This window comes from Capra hircus, chromosome 4, assembly GCF_001704415.2.
Source record: "Capra hircus breed San Clemente chromosome 4, ASM170441v1, whole genome shotgun sequence".
Taxonomy (NCBI): domain Eukaryota; kingdom Metazoa; phylum Chordata; class Mammalia; order Artiodactyla; family Bovidae; genus Capra; species Capra hircus.
Genome location: NC_030811.1, coordinates 21,198,197 through 21,213,224, shown reverse-complemented (window position 1 = coordinate 21,213,224; position 15,028 = coordinate 21,198,197). Strand labels below are relative to the sequence as shown.

At 38.6% G+C, this 15,028-nt stretch overlaps 1 protein-coding gene across 4 annotated transcripts in view; it reads right to left on the bottom strand.

Moving 5' to 3' along the window:
* Positions 214-15,028, bottom strand: part of CNOT4 (CCR4-NOT transcription complex subunit 4) — a 149,285-nt gene continuing 134,470 nt past the window's right edge. For 2 of the 4 annotated variants that reach the window (XM_005679495.3, XM_005679496.3), the window contains exons 11-12: positions 2,288-2,500; positions 214-1,608 (exon numbers count right to left, since the gene is read on the bottom strand). In XM_005679495.3, coding sequence (XP_005679552.1) covers positions 1,307-1,608; positions 2,288-2,500 — 515 coding nt within the window. In that variant the 3' untranslated portion in view covers positions 214-1,306. The remainder of the gene's footprint in view (positions 1,609-2,287; positions 2,501-15,028) is intronic. The other 2 variants (XM_005679497.3, XM_005679498.3) reach the window with 1 other exon arrangement.

Sequence of the window (15,028 nt, the reverse complement as noted above, 5' to 3'; positions counted from 1 at the left end):
GGAAGAGGAAGTCTTGAAGATAAGATGGGCTGATCATCACACATGGCAATGCCTGACAATAAGATTAATTTTTTCTCTAGTTTCTTCTTCTAACCCATCTTCCCTATTGTTGAAGATGTAAAATCCATGGATACACCCGATGACTGTTACCACAAAATGTTTCAAATTCACATGCAACAAAATGGAAAAACAAAAACAAGAACAACCCAAGGATCATCATCAAGTTTTCTGTTTTATTTAAGATTTTAGTTTTAATTCTGAAGAAAGAGGTACATTTCCTTTTTTTTTTTTAGTTTTAGCATCAGGTTATAACCAGGTTTCTGTTTTCTTTTCTCCTGTCTTTTCAATACTGCACAAACGTCCAGAAACTACAGGGTTAAGTAAAAGCTGCAGGCAAGGAGGTCAGAGATTTGCTCCTGATGGTGATCAGATGGCCCCAGAGCAGTGCTATCTCAGAGTGCCCTTAGTCAGGTGAATTTATGGTAAAAAGAAAAAAAGATTCTGACAGAGGAGAAAGATTGACAAAATCACTTATATTTCAGCTCTTATATATTATGCATAGGTATTAAATCTGTGAATACTTTTTTTCTTTAAAACATCTGAATTTATTTTAAATCTAAAGTCAAAATTTTTTCTCCTTTAAAAAAATCACTTCTCCCCTCCTTATAAACTCTTTAGCAACAGGCCAGTTACTACTACAGATCAATTTATCTTTCCATCAACTTCCAATAAATTCTTAAGCTTAACAACACAATCAAGTCCTCTCCATCAACTTGCCAAAATAATTAAAAATTAAATTAAAAGCATTTTCCCTGCAATAGTGATAAGCTGAATACAAGATGGATGCCAGGACCACTGCTTTCCCCCATGCATTTAGCAATCTCATTTCAACCTGGTTTTCAAACTTCTGCAGTTGATAATGCATTTACTTCACCTTTCCTAGAGATTAATCGTCATTTTCTGCTAAGCAGATTATATCATTATTATGCGCAACAGACAAACAGTAATTTTCTAAGTTTTGAGACTGCCCTTTGATTTCTTTTTTTTTTTTTCCTCCTTAAAAAGGCATTTTTAGAAAACATTCAACAGTGTCACTTGAATGCTGGATCAACAGAAACTTTTACAATTAAAAAAGAAAGATGGTAATGACCCTGTGATCGCATTGCATCTGGGGGTAGGGAGAAAAAAAAAATTGATCAGGAACTGGATTCTTCAGAACGTAAGAGATGAGAAGGGAGCTGTGGGTGGGCCGAGAGGGAGAAAACGGGGCGGGACAAACGCTGCGTTCTCCGGTGACTTCCCCCCCCTAGTGGCGGTCCAGTGCTGAACTCTGTAATAAATCTGTGGGGGTTTTGCTGGGGGGTCTGAAGGCTGTCGGAAAGCCTGGGGGTGGGGAGTGAAAGCTGGAAGGGTTTGAAGGAGGAGGGTAGGGATTCCAACTGGCTCTGTGCAGAGGGATCTGTGTGCTGAAGGGGGCGCTGTGGTGGGTCTGTGACGGAGGGGCAGTGGGGCCGTCCATCTCTGTGAGGGCCTGAAGGGATTTTAGCCAGTGTGGAGGATTGTCATCTTGAAGAGAGTCTAAACTGTTTCCTGAAGATGCTGGAATACCTAAGGAGAGAAAACAAAACAAGAAGGAAGATGGTGAGTCTGTGCAGAGATAATAAGAAATTCATCAAACAAAAAACTTTAAGGTGCTTAGTTTATCCAGTAAGAAATGCAATTTTCAACTCCATCCAAATAAGACGTTCTCAGCCTTACGTTGCTTTTATCCTCCACCCACAACGACCGCGATTTATTGTCACACCAACCCACGCCTCCTCTTCAACTATACAGACATTATCCCCCCGTGTCACAGAGGCGGAGTTGCAAAAACCAGTCCCCAAGATTGCATGAAGGTATTTTCCAATTGTGCTTCTCCTTCTCTAGTAGGGATACACGGACCAGATAGCCTTATAATAGAGAGCTTTATGTTTTAAAGTGGAGTATGTTCCTTTAAGAGGATAAGTCGGATCCTTCTGTACTTTGAGACCTACAAAATACACGCATGCTGTCAGACGTGAGCACCTACTGACATCAAAGGAAGTAACCCAGGTACCAAACGCCTTATTATACAACTAGGCCAACAGAGTTAACAACTGAGGCTACGTGACCCCAGAGGATCAAAGAAGCTGCCACACACTTGTGACTTTGGGGGAAGATTATGTTGACGAGACCTCTGCTATTAGATCATCTGTGCTAAAAACCAAACCGGTGGCAGTCAGAGGAGCTGAAGGAGCGAGAAAGTTACCTGTGATGATGGCTGGGTCTGTCCAGCTGCCAGGGCGGTCCCAACTCGGGCTGTCGGTGGTGGCAGTGTTGGACGCTGGTGCACTGTGGTTGGCGTTGGAGGGGGAGGAAGAATTGGGCAGTCCACCAAAGTTGATGTTAATGTTGGGTAGAAGTGCCCTTAGCCCGTCCTGCCATTCCTTCATATTTAAACTCTCTACAGAACTGCTGTTGTCTGGGAGATTTACCAACAAAAAAATGAAAGATAAAAAAAAAAAAATAAAAAGCTGACGTTAGAAACATATGTTGTTCTTTTGTGGTTAAGTGGGAGAAGAATTATTCTTTCTTTATTGAGCATCTAGAATGGGTTGTCCTAGCAAGATAAACTTGGTTAGGATTTTGCTCGTGAGCTCAGAGCCCCTGAAATCAGTGAGGAAAAACTTGCTTAAGGATCAGGAGAGGGAGCTTCTTGTCCTGACAGACACTTCACCATTTGCTTTTGTAAGCCAACAGTCCAGTTTAAAGACTTAATGCTCCAGAGCATAATTCGGTTCCAGCTACATTACAAAGTTTCAGTTAGTGGGGCATGTAGCCAGCTGAGGTAATTTATGCTATACATAAAACAAGCAAGCCTGTGAAGTTCAGTATAGGATTGTATTCTGAGTCCATTAAATGAAAAAAAAAAAAAAAGCCATTTTATGAAAAGCAAACATAAGCCAATAGAAAAAAAATAATTAACTTCTTCCTGATTATAAAACTGATCATGTATTTCAGAGGAGAAAGGCGTAATGAATAGGCTTTGAATCTGAAAAGAGTATTTTTCCATTCGTCACAAAGGCCAAGGAGGCAGGGGTGAAGCTACCCTTTAAATGGAATCATTTCCAGTGGCCTGCCCACTCTGTCCTTAGAGTTCTACCAATCATTCACAACACAAGACCTGGAGCCCTACGGTTAGTTCCCTGGTTCTATTTATAAATAGCATCAAATATGATAAGATGCTATCAAGATAAAAAGGCTTTCATAAATTGTGACTAAACTCACTGGATCTGCTACCATCCAGAATCCACACGGCATATAACTAATTGCTTGGGGGGAGGGGAAGGGTAAAAGTATAATTACTACTTAGAATAACTGTCTTATTGAGACTAGGGTTGGTAGGTCAAACTACGAACTGCAGTTCTTGAGAAGAGCACAGAAAATTGAGTTCTACAGAACTGATGAGAAATCACCATTAATGATGACGACAATGACACTTCATCAGGTACAGTCTAGGCTATTTGGTGAATTTAGTTTTCTTTTTATAATTTTTCCTTTGCCCCAATCACTGACCTATGCTACATTAAAACGTTTTAGTCAGTGAAGCTTTTAACCCTACTGACGTTATTTATAAGAAGACAGAAACTACAACCAAACGCAGCAAGTCATCTCTGAATTTACTAAAATGAAGAAGCAATCTACACCATACGAGTCAGTAGAAAGGAAAATAAATTCTTCAGACACAATTCCAATTCGCCATGAGTGTAGTTTCCTAAGGCTCGTCCTTCTATTTGCACCCTACCTCATACTTGCACTCTGTTGTACAATTCACAAAGCACTCTCACAGTCGTTATTTCATTTGATGCTCATGTTGTGGGGTATGTAGAGCAGGAGGAATAGTGTGCGTTTAACAGATAAAGAAACAGACTCTAGAATAATTTGTCCAAGTCACATAACTTATATAGTTAACACGTGAAAGCCAGACCTTATCTGAGATTTTTTTTTTTAAGTAGCACCAAGCTTTAGATTTTATATAGACTATTTGCCTTGTATTTGTATAGACTATTATTTAGCTTTTTAACAGGTCAAATGTTTAAGGCAAATTCCAGGGGCCTGTGAGACTCATGATGAAAAGGAAGCAAAAAAACACAGAAACATTACAGAATGTCCATCAGTCATGACTTGCAGAAGAAATATTTCACTAAAGGAACAAACGAGACTTGGCAGCCGGGGTGAAAAAAATTCTAATCAACAACACAACCATCAGTCTCCTCTTGGCTCCAACTTCATGAGGCATTAACAAAATCACACTAATAAAGTCCTAGAACACTCTCAAGTACAAGGTTTGGTGGCTACGGCACATTCTAACCTTTAAAGTAGTCACACTGTCAGACTGAATAACGTAACTTGGTTTCAGTTAATCAAAAATTGAATTCTAAATAAGGAAAACTTCACAGGAGGGGAAAAAAAAATCTCCCCGATATAATAAGGTGATGTACAACTACATGGGAAAACTTTAAGGAAGATTAAAGCCCTTGAACTTTAGGTAGCCAAACTCGGCAAGAAGCCTATGAAGACAAACTGAGGTTCCCTCTTCTACTGCACCGGGAAAAGAAAAAAAACCCGTAACAGTAAAAACCCATCTTCTCCTTACTTTTGCTTTACATTTAGTGAAAGCTGGACTAAGAAACTCTGATTAACAGAATAACATTTGCATCTATATAAAGTTTACTTGAAAATTAGTATCACAATAAAATCAAAGATATCTGCTCACAGGCAGGAGGTATATGGGAACTTCCTGTATTCCACTCAATTTTGCTGTGAACTTAAAAAATCCTCTAAAAAATAACATCTATTTTCTCTGATTTTAGGCTAATGAAATCAAGCAAGAGTATGTTAGCCAAAGACACTCACAGATGGCACATGATATAGAAACAATGAGGAACTTAGATCCTCCCAAGGCGAACTATGATTATTAAATACCTTGGGAAATAAATTAGCTAGTTTATAATTCTTACAATCTTGCCAAAAAACAAAGTCAGTATGTGCCTAGACATCATGGGAGCCTGACAGCATGGCTGGCTGGCTTGCAGTGAAGTTGCAAGGGTCACAGGAAGTGGACTGACATCATTAGCTCAGGGTACGGGACCACTATTCTCAGCTGCTTGCAAAAAGTTTTCTTCACTGTTTTCTCTACTATTGCTATGCCAAGTGTTGGCACAAAGAAAGACCAAGAAAAAGGAAATCAGATAAATCCATCTGAAACTTCAAGAGCCACACCTGTAATCACCTACTCTACCTCCCTGCCCACATTCCCACCCCACCTCTGGCTCAAGTCTGTTCTGGCCGAGAGGGCTTCTGGTAATTCCATTCCTTGCAATACATGTGGCAGGGCAGATGAACCCTGGCACAACCGACATTCAGGAGAAATGACAGTTCGTTTCTCATCACACGGGGGCTGTCCTCTGCCCTGCAGGTGTTTAGCAGCACTGTTGGATGCTAGTAGGTCCTATGCACAACATCCCCAACCCCCGCACCGCCGATTCTGACAATGAGAAATGTCTCCAGACGTTGCCAGATGGCTACTGGGGTGCGGAGAGGCAAAATTATCCCTTGTTGACAACCTCTGACACAAAGGAAGTTGATTCCTTTGTTTCTAGGACTCTAAATAATTCCATTCGAACACACATTTCCTTTTAAATAGCAACCTGGATGCAACCTGATGCGAGTTCATCTCCCTTTGCTTATACAGGACTTCATACTGGCATATAAATTCACTACGTACAAAGTCAATAGCTGTAATGGAGAAAACACTGCGCTGAAAATTGCAGATGGCCTCTATAAGGCAACCGTAATTAACATAACCTTGAACATATAAGTGCATGCAAGTCTCTTAATATGCCAGGACCCTATTTTATAACATCTGCTTTTTTCTCTTATAAGGATCAAATAAATTTGAAGGCCATTTATTACTTGATAAATGCCTAACAACAATTTTTTAAAAATACTCAATACTGAATAGATAGTAGTTTCCGAAAAGCCAAGGTAAGAACATTTCTCAGTTGCCAGGAAGTGGCTCTGTGCACAATAGTCTCCTCCCAGCAATGTAGAGCTGATATCCAGCATTCTCCCAGAGGTGCTGTGCAGTCAACCTAACTAATAAACCTTCTCACCACCAACACAGTACAAAGACAAACAAGACATGAGAAAGCCCTTTGAACTTTCCGTAAGCAGGGACTTCCCTGGTAGTCCAGTGCCTAGGACCCTGTGCTCCCAACGCAAGAGGCCCAGGTTTGATCCCTGGTCAGGGAACTAGATCTCACACGCCACAGCTAAGACCTGGAGCAGCCAAATAAATGAACAACAATAAACTTACCATAAGCAAACTACTATGAAAATCATGTCACTGAACATACTTTATACTAAATGATACTAATTTTACTGTTCACGTATTTAATTAGAAGTAGCATAATACACTGGGCTTCCCCGGTGGCTCAAATGGTAAAGTATCCACCTGCACTGTGGGAGACCTGGGTTTGAGCCCTGGGTTGGAGAGATCCCCTGGAGGAGGACATGGCAGCCCACTCCAGTATTTTTGCCTGGAGAATGCCGTGGACAGAGGAGCCTGGCGGGCTGCAGTCCATGGGGTCGAAGAGTCGGACACCACTGACTAAGCACAGCACAGTGTAATATATTAGGGAAGGATTATATATTTTTAAGGGATTGCTGATATGTTTAAATGTTTCATGATATTAAAATTTTACTTTCAATTTATAATTTTCAAGTATGTAAAAAACAACTATTTTCGGTTCTAAATAATTAGAGGGCAGGAGAGCAGGTGAAGTTGTTTGTAGTAGTTTTATTTTTTAGAACAGAACTCAGAGACAGAATTTAAAGTACTTTCAAGATGCCTTATATCACATTCTCATACTCCACTGTATAAGAAACATCAGTATACTTCGATTTACCTAGCTCAGGACACATTTTATTAAGGAAGAAATTATAGTTAAAATTCTGCCAGTTTGCTGGTAGCCTAAGACTCGATCCGTAACAAGCCGGTCATTACGCATTAAGCAAGATGACAAGTCTAGTTTTTAGCAACAACAGAAAATGTATGTGTTAAGGCTGCCAAAATAAAAGTCAAAGCAACTACTTAGTGAATCCTACGGTACGCAGGGAGGACAAAGCCCTATGCCTTAACTCTTGTTCTTAAGCAGCTTAAAGTCTAGATGGTGAGACAACGCAAACAAGGGAAAAAGCTCAACAACCACAGTCTGTAAAACCAACAGAAGAAATGTCATAGGGTTGTACATGATTAACAAATGCTATAAAAGTTTAGTAAAAAGAGCGGCTACGTAGGCACACATGTAGAAATGTGGGTGAAAGAGAGTTGTAGCCTCTCATTCATGGAGTTTAAAGTTCACAGATGCCCTGAGCCTGAAAAATCCATGACATGTTAAAACTATCTTTGGCGTTTTTACATACCTAGCCCAATTATTTGCTAGAAAATACACATGAAGATGCATTTTATAAGCAATGATTATAACATATTACAAAACCAAACTAAGCTGTGTTCTGACATCAAGCCTTTCACAGAAAATCAAAAGCAGGAAAAGCTGAATGGCTATAGGTAAAAGCACACATTACAGCAGCCAAGTGGATTTCTCTCCTTTCTGTTCCTCAGATTAACTGCAATATGTTATTAAAAAATGTAAAACTTTTCTACAGAGAACAAGACTGTGGGAAAATCTGCTCCTTATGATAAATCATCACTGGTAATAAGCCAGTGATTTCTTCTGGCTTGCATAAAATCTTTATCTAAGAGAAAAATTTTCAAATTGGTTATACAAACTGCAAAACCACCTTAGGAGCCCCTAAGGAAGAAGTGAAGGGGATAAGAGTATAAGGAAACACATCTGCTCCCACCTCCTGATTTCAACTATTTCACATTTCAGGGTAGCAGCTAAGACTGCATTTGAAAAACAAGACCTGCTAAGATAGCAGATAGAAGATCTATGTATAATAACAAGGTGAAATAAAACACACTTAACGGAGAAGGCAATGGCAACCCACTCCAGTACTCTTGCCTGAAAAATCCCACGGACGGAGGAGCCTGGTAGGCTGCAGTCCATGGGGTTGCTTAGAGTCGGCACCAGTGAGCGACTTCACTTTCCCTTTTCACTTTCACGCATTGGAGAAGGAAATGGCAACCCACTCCAGTATTCTTGCCTGGAGAATCCCAGGGACAGAGGAGCCTAGTAGGCTGCCATCTATGGGGTCGCACAGAGTCAGACACAACTGAAGTGACTTAGCAGCAGCAGCAGCAGCAAGGGGAATCCTAAAATAAAAGGCTATTCCAAGTTTTTGTTTCCTCTAATACAATATATACCACCAGGTCATGATTTTATCTCCACTTGGCATTCTTGCCTCTACCTTCTCTTTGGTTCCCCTCCACAAGGTCTTTTTATTATAAACACATAGGTCTTATTAACTAAACTAGCTAGATGCAACCACAGTCACAAATCTACCAATTTCTCCACTTTCCTGCTGGGGCAGGGACAACTGGTCCACGTATTCAGCCCTGATCCTTTTGTTACTCTGTTCCGGCCGACAATCCCTAGGACCAGAGACCTCTTATTTCAAGTTAAATTTCTGTTAGTAGTCTAACTCAGCTGGGAAGTAGTCGTTGAGAGTTCCAGTCCCAAAACACTCCTAAAAGAGTTTATTCTGCTCTTCAGTTTTCAATCCTTATCGCACCGCTACTCTCCAAAGTGTCCTCAATATGATCTTGTTTTCTAAAATGCTTTAATCTTCCTTTTCTTCACTGCTGTCCTTTATAGTTCAAAGTCAGAAGCTACTTCGAAAGGTAGGTTACTTAGTGAAACAAATCTTTCTTGGTACAAGGGGCTGTCTATCAGAAATTTAGTTCCCATTATGATTAATTCTTGCTACTTAGATTCTCAAATATTTTTAGGATACTGAGTATGGCCTGTCTCAGCCACTCTACCCCTTGCTAAACTCCCCACCTCCCCTAGCCCTGTTAGATATTAATTACTATGAGTTTGGGGATGGAGTCTATCTCCATCAGTATATGATTTCAAGAAAAGCCTAAACTTTCTCATACTTCAACATACCTCTAAGCAACTGAAATAGAAATGAATTATGCTTGTCCTATATATAAAACCAAACTTTAAAAAGTACACAAAATTTCTCCTATCAGAACTTAAAAGAAAGCCTTTATGATACAGGCATGCTGTTCTCTAAGACAGTCACAACAATCATTTCAATTTATTAACTAAAATGTGAATGAATTCTTTCCAACAGATTTATAAAATCAGCTTATGAAAAAAAAAAGCTATTCCATCTGAACAAAAAGAACTGATCCTCAGATTTTCTCAAATTATGCTCGAGAAATTTTTTTAATATAAATTTTGTTATATAAAGCAAAACAGACCACTACTGCACAGCACATTTGCTGGGGCACAACATCTTAAGGGTTTAATAGATCTGAAAGTAGAGATTAAATTAAGTGAAACATTCTAAGAACTCAGAGTAGAAATAACACAAACAGGAAAAGAGAGGTCCTGAGGATCAGCTAAATATGATTTAGGCTTTCTGGACTGTCTCTACTTCCCTCCTTTCTCTTTGTCTAGAATGCTTTCCTGATCTCTTCAATTAATCTTTATTCTTTCAAAAGTCCAAGTCTTCCCCACAGATAACCCTGGACGAGGGTCCTGTGGTCTGAAGTGCACAGCAGCCGCACACTGTGCTGTGACACCCAGTACACTCTTACGTGTACTCTCATCTTCTCTCACAACTCTACTGACACGCCTGAAGGAGGCTGGCTTATACCTTCTTCAGCTACAGCTCAGTGTCTTAGAAACATGATATGCTTCAAGATACTTGCTGAATCAGAGACCCAACTTGAGAGGAGCTGAAAAACCACTTTCCCCAAAAAGGCCTATTTACATAGTATCTGTATAATGCAGCGATTCGACCTGTTTTACCAAAAGGGATGCAAATCCTTCTGAAAGGAGGAATCAGCTAAGTTTGGGGGCCCAAAAGGCCTCTCTGAAGAAAAGAGGCCACTAAAATATGCTTTCAATAGTGCTTGAGATATCAAAACAAAAATAAATATAACTTTTAAAATCCAATTTACCAAAATAAATCAAGAATACTTAAAAAAAGAGATATTCTAACATTATATGCATGAGACAGTAAACAGGCCTATTAGCTATATTCTATCCATTTTTCTACTCTAGACACTATTCACTCACTATGCACTTTATGTATTTGATATCCTAGTACCAACAATCCAATGAGTTAAGTAGTAGTTTCATTTTATAAATGAGAAGACTAAGTTGACTCTGGAAAATGAAACTGCTACCTAGCCCAGTTGGTACTAGGATATCTAGTACCTAAAGTTCACAGTGAGTAAATAGTTCAAAAGTGCTAAGTCAGTAATCATATCTATTCTGATTCCAAAGTGTGTGTTCTCACCACCAAGCACACTACCATCCAGTCTGTGTCTTGGCAGGACTCACAGGCCAAGAGAAAGGGAGGGCAGACATGTTTAAAAAACGATATGGCATGTGATAATAAGTACCGTGATATGAACAAAGTCCTGTGGGGCACAAGGAAGAAAATGAACAACTGTGCCTTTCTGCATGCAGGATAAATGATGGCTGGAGAAGCTCAGGGGAAGAGAAGCTGACATGGAAAAGGGAAAGGCATTCCATATTGAACAGAGAGCAGCAGAAGCAGCTAATCACAAAACACAATACATGGTACAATACACATAGATGTGTTTTGCACAATGTGTACTTCTCTCTTCTAGAATGTTCCTACAAGGATCTGTAATTTTGTTTTTGGAGAAGAATCAGATCCTTTAATGAAAGCCAGGAAAACATTTAGATGTTTGCTTTATGAAGGATCTGAAGAAGCAAAATCTATTTAAGGAAAAAAAGAAAAAAAAACACAATAGGAAAAAGTATCTAGAGAAAGGAGTCTATATATAAAGCCTCACTTAGAATGAGGAAAAAGGTAACTGAGAAGTCAATGAAGGAGAAGACAATACATTCTTAGAAGCATTATTAGGTGGAACCTGAACCAGAATACACAAAACTAAACGATGGGAGGGACAAAAATCCAATGTAAGAAACTGACAAAACCTGAAGTTGGAAGCTTGAAAGAAAGCATTTAAGTGAGCACGAAACTAAGAACTATGAACAAAAGCCCTATGAGGACATCCAAGGATGACTGAGGGAGCTTACCACCCAGGAGAAGATACGTGGATCCATCAGAATATGATTTCACCCAATTGCATATTATTTCTCATGAAAAATGACCCCAAATGCAAACAGTAGAGCAGTGCTTGCAAAACCTCTGAGATCTGAATCTACCAGGAGAAAATAAATTTGATAAAATTCATCTCCCGACCCCCGCCCTTCCCAAAGTGGAAACAGAGGAAAAATTTTCTTCTGGACTTCTGACCAACAAAGCACAGGTTGGCTATTGTGAATACAATAGAAGCCCTAAAGTATGTGACATAACCTTAGGGCTTTAGGAAGCAAGGAATGAGACTAACTGACGGAGTTCTTGGATGGCTGCCATCCTGGCTGCTTTTGTAACCACCTCAGTGAATTGCATTCGCTTGTCTATCAGCTTTTTCTACTACACTGCGCGTTCCTTCAGAAAGGGCCTTGTTTGACCCTCTTTGTGTACAGTGAACAGTTTCTGAACCTCAAGAGGTATGTTTTCTAAATGACGAGCCTTGAACATTTGCTTCCAGTTTTTTTGAGAAAACGTCTTTCCAAAGAAGGTTTTTTTTTTTTAAAGAAAAAGAAAGGTGGGTCAGCGTGGTCTCGTGGTTATAGGAGGCAGTGATTCACAGACGATAGAAGATGCAAAAATATGAACATTCTGACTATGCAATAAATAATCTAATAAGGAAAATAAACGGGAAAAATCTAAAGAAACTAGTTCTTGTGCAGGGAGAGTCTCATGGGATTAGATGTGAAAAGCTGGATAGAGTTATGTAACCTACCTGTGGATAAAAGTATCATAATCCTTGAGGATTAAAATCAGAATCCATAATGATCTGAAGCTTGTGAAAAATGCTTAAGGCAAAAAAAAAAAAAAGCTAAGTTTGGAACAGAAGAAAATTAGGAAAAGGCAATGGCTCAGCCTGTTATAATGTTAAGTCCTGAGGAAAGTCAAAGCTATGTAGCTCCATCTTCATTCTGCCTCCTTCCATCTTCTTTATAAAAGAGCATGATCCTCAAACCAGAAAGGACAGAATAAGCAACGTGGAGAGAGAACTATAAGTCACAAGAGATACAAAGACAGTAAAAGAACATCTACTCAGTTTCAGTAAGCTTAAAATTTCTAGGTGCAACATGGGTTCTCTTCTAGGGTATTCATCCTCAAGAGACGTCATCACAAAACCATTGTTAAGAGAATTACAAGGAAAGAAAGAAAAGTCAGCTCTGTAAGCTAAATGCTTAAATTGGGTTCTGGGAAAAATTTTGAAACAGACTAGAAGACACCTGATTTCTTTAGAAGTGAACATGAGAGGTTTTGCAAGCACTGCTCTACTGTTTGCATTTGGGGTCATTTTTCATGAGAAATAATATGCAACATTTTGGACTAAAACCTCTGCTCCTTTCCTAATGAAATACACAGGAAGTGTAACTTTGAGGTGAACAGCAGTTGTGAAGGCAGCTTCCACTGACAATTGTTTCCCACTGGAAATGTCCTCCTTCTAAATTCCGGGATCCATTTCCTTTCTTCTTCTGTTGCCTGCCCAAACTCAAAGACTTCATAGCTAAACTTCATTTCTATCCCACCACAACATCAATGCCATAAAACAAATGGCATAGAGTAGTCAATGAAAGCCAAAATGCATTTCCATAAAGAACCAACTATATCAAAGTAATTTATTCTTTGGACAGACTTTCAATGATATAACTATGATATATCTTGAATTCAGCAATTTCTGGAAGTTTTCTCATGGTAACCTTTTGGTATAAGATTCTACAGCATGGATGACAGCAGTGTTTAGATGAACTGTCACAGAGCTAAAGACACTGTGTGTTAGTCTGAAAGTTCCTGAGAAAGTGCTTGGATTATCTTTGACTCCATGCTTCTTATTATTCTTAATAAAGCCCACAAAGTTTATTTAAACATGCAAACAAAAAACCAATTCTACAGATGACAGAATCAATAATTAAAACTACAACTATTCTTAAATTAAAATCCTTAAACTCTTCACTATTAATGTTACTAATAACATTTATCTCACTTTATAATCACATAGTCTCATATGATAAACTTATTAAGATGGTAATATACAAACAAGGGTACACTCTACATCAAATCCAAACACACAATTTAACATGGTTACATTCAGGTTTTTAAAAATACATTTGGGAAGTACAGGATGGAAGAGATCTAACTAACTGGTCACATGTATGAAAAAAGGTTTAATAGTTTTACTTGCACCATTTCATAACAATTAGGTAATAGAATTTTTTAAAAATAACATTAAACACACATAAATAGATGTGAAATGTCCAAATTATCAACTGTATGACACTGAGCCAATCACAAATGATAACCACTCTGAGCCTCAGTTTCCTCATTCACAAAATAGGGATAATATCTACTCCACAGGATATTTTTATAAAGAGACTGTATAAGCTATAAAGGAATATACAAATATTGGTAATAAGAAAAGTGTTAATGATTAAGTAGATTCTCTAATCACGTCTGGATTATTAAAGTATGACCGCCACATTTTAAGAAAGCCATTCAATGTCATGTCAAAATATGTGGAGGAGAAATAGACTAAAGAGAACTAGAAACCATGTTAAATGTGAAAAGGTTAAAAGGACTAAGGATGTTTCATCTATGTCTAGAAGTTACTAGACAAGTGGATACTGCCTTCACATATTTGACAAGCAGCATAAATGGGAAAAAGATTTTGGTTTAGCCAAGAAAAAAACATTCTTGAACAATCCTAAGTTCCCTAATGAGAGCACCCTGTTTATGAAAAGTATTAAGTTCCCCAAGTAGCTCTTCAGTACTCACGTAAGTCGAGTTCTAGAAAATAAGGTATTTATAAAGGCTTTCTGAATTGTGTGTATATGTTTGTGAGTATCACAAATGAGACACTGGAAGTAAAAAGGGTTATCGGTTAGGTGAAATTTTTTAAAGCTTGTGTGTATGGAGGAGGGAGCACGGTGGTCTTGGGAAATAAGGAGTAGTCACAAGCTGAATTTTCAGAGTTCAGAGGTGGAGAAGATAGAAGGACTGATCATGGAGTGATGAGGCAAATCGTAACACTGAACTGAGGATCACAGTTCAACAAAGAGGTAAGATAACTTATTTGTAAATGAATCTGATTAATGTCTCCACAAGTCCAGATTTAACACAAAGCAGATCCAGATCCAGGCTTTGCATACCTCCAGAAATAATCAGACACAAACATCACCCTCTCAACCACAAGTTTTCATTCAGCAAACGTTTACTGGCTATGTCTGGGGCTTGATGCTATAACATTCTGCAGCAGCGTCCTACAAGTTGTGCTGTTCTGCTTCTTTTCTATTTCTTCAGCGGATCACTGGAGTTTGGTTATTTTGAAGAAAGCAGTGATAGCTTTTGATTGTTTAGTACCAATAAAATATTTTTTAAGGGAGTGTAAGTTCCCTTCAGGCTTGCATTCAGACCAAAGTATCTTGGTACCCATGCAAGAAATCCTCATAGGGTTATATGTCCATTGAAATTTTAAGACTTTTTATGTTCATAATCTTCCAAATTTAAAGATTTCTAAATTTTCTAAAAGTTATTAAAAAACACTAAAGCCAGTTTTTACTTCATTTGATTATTACACAGCTCACTTTTGTTTTGACAGTGAAGATCAGTCAGTCTCATCTTTTTCTGAAGGATGGCTCTTATCTTAAGGGTTTATATCAAAGACACAAAAATACCCTCGAAAGATGACTGA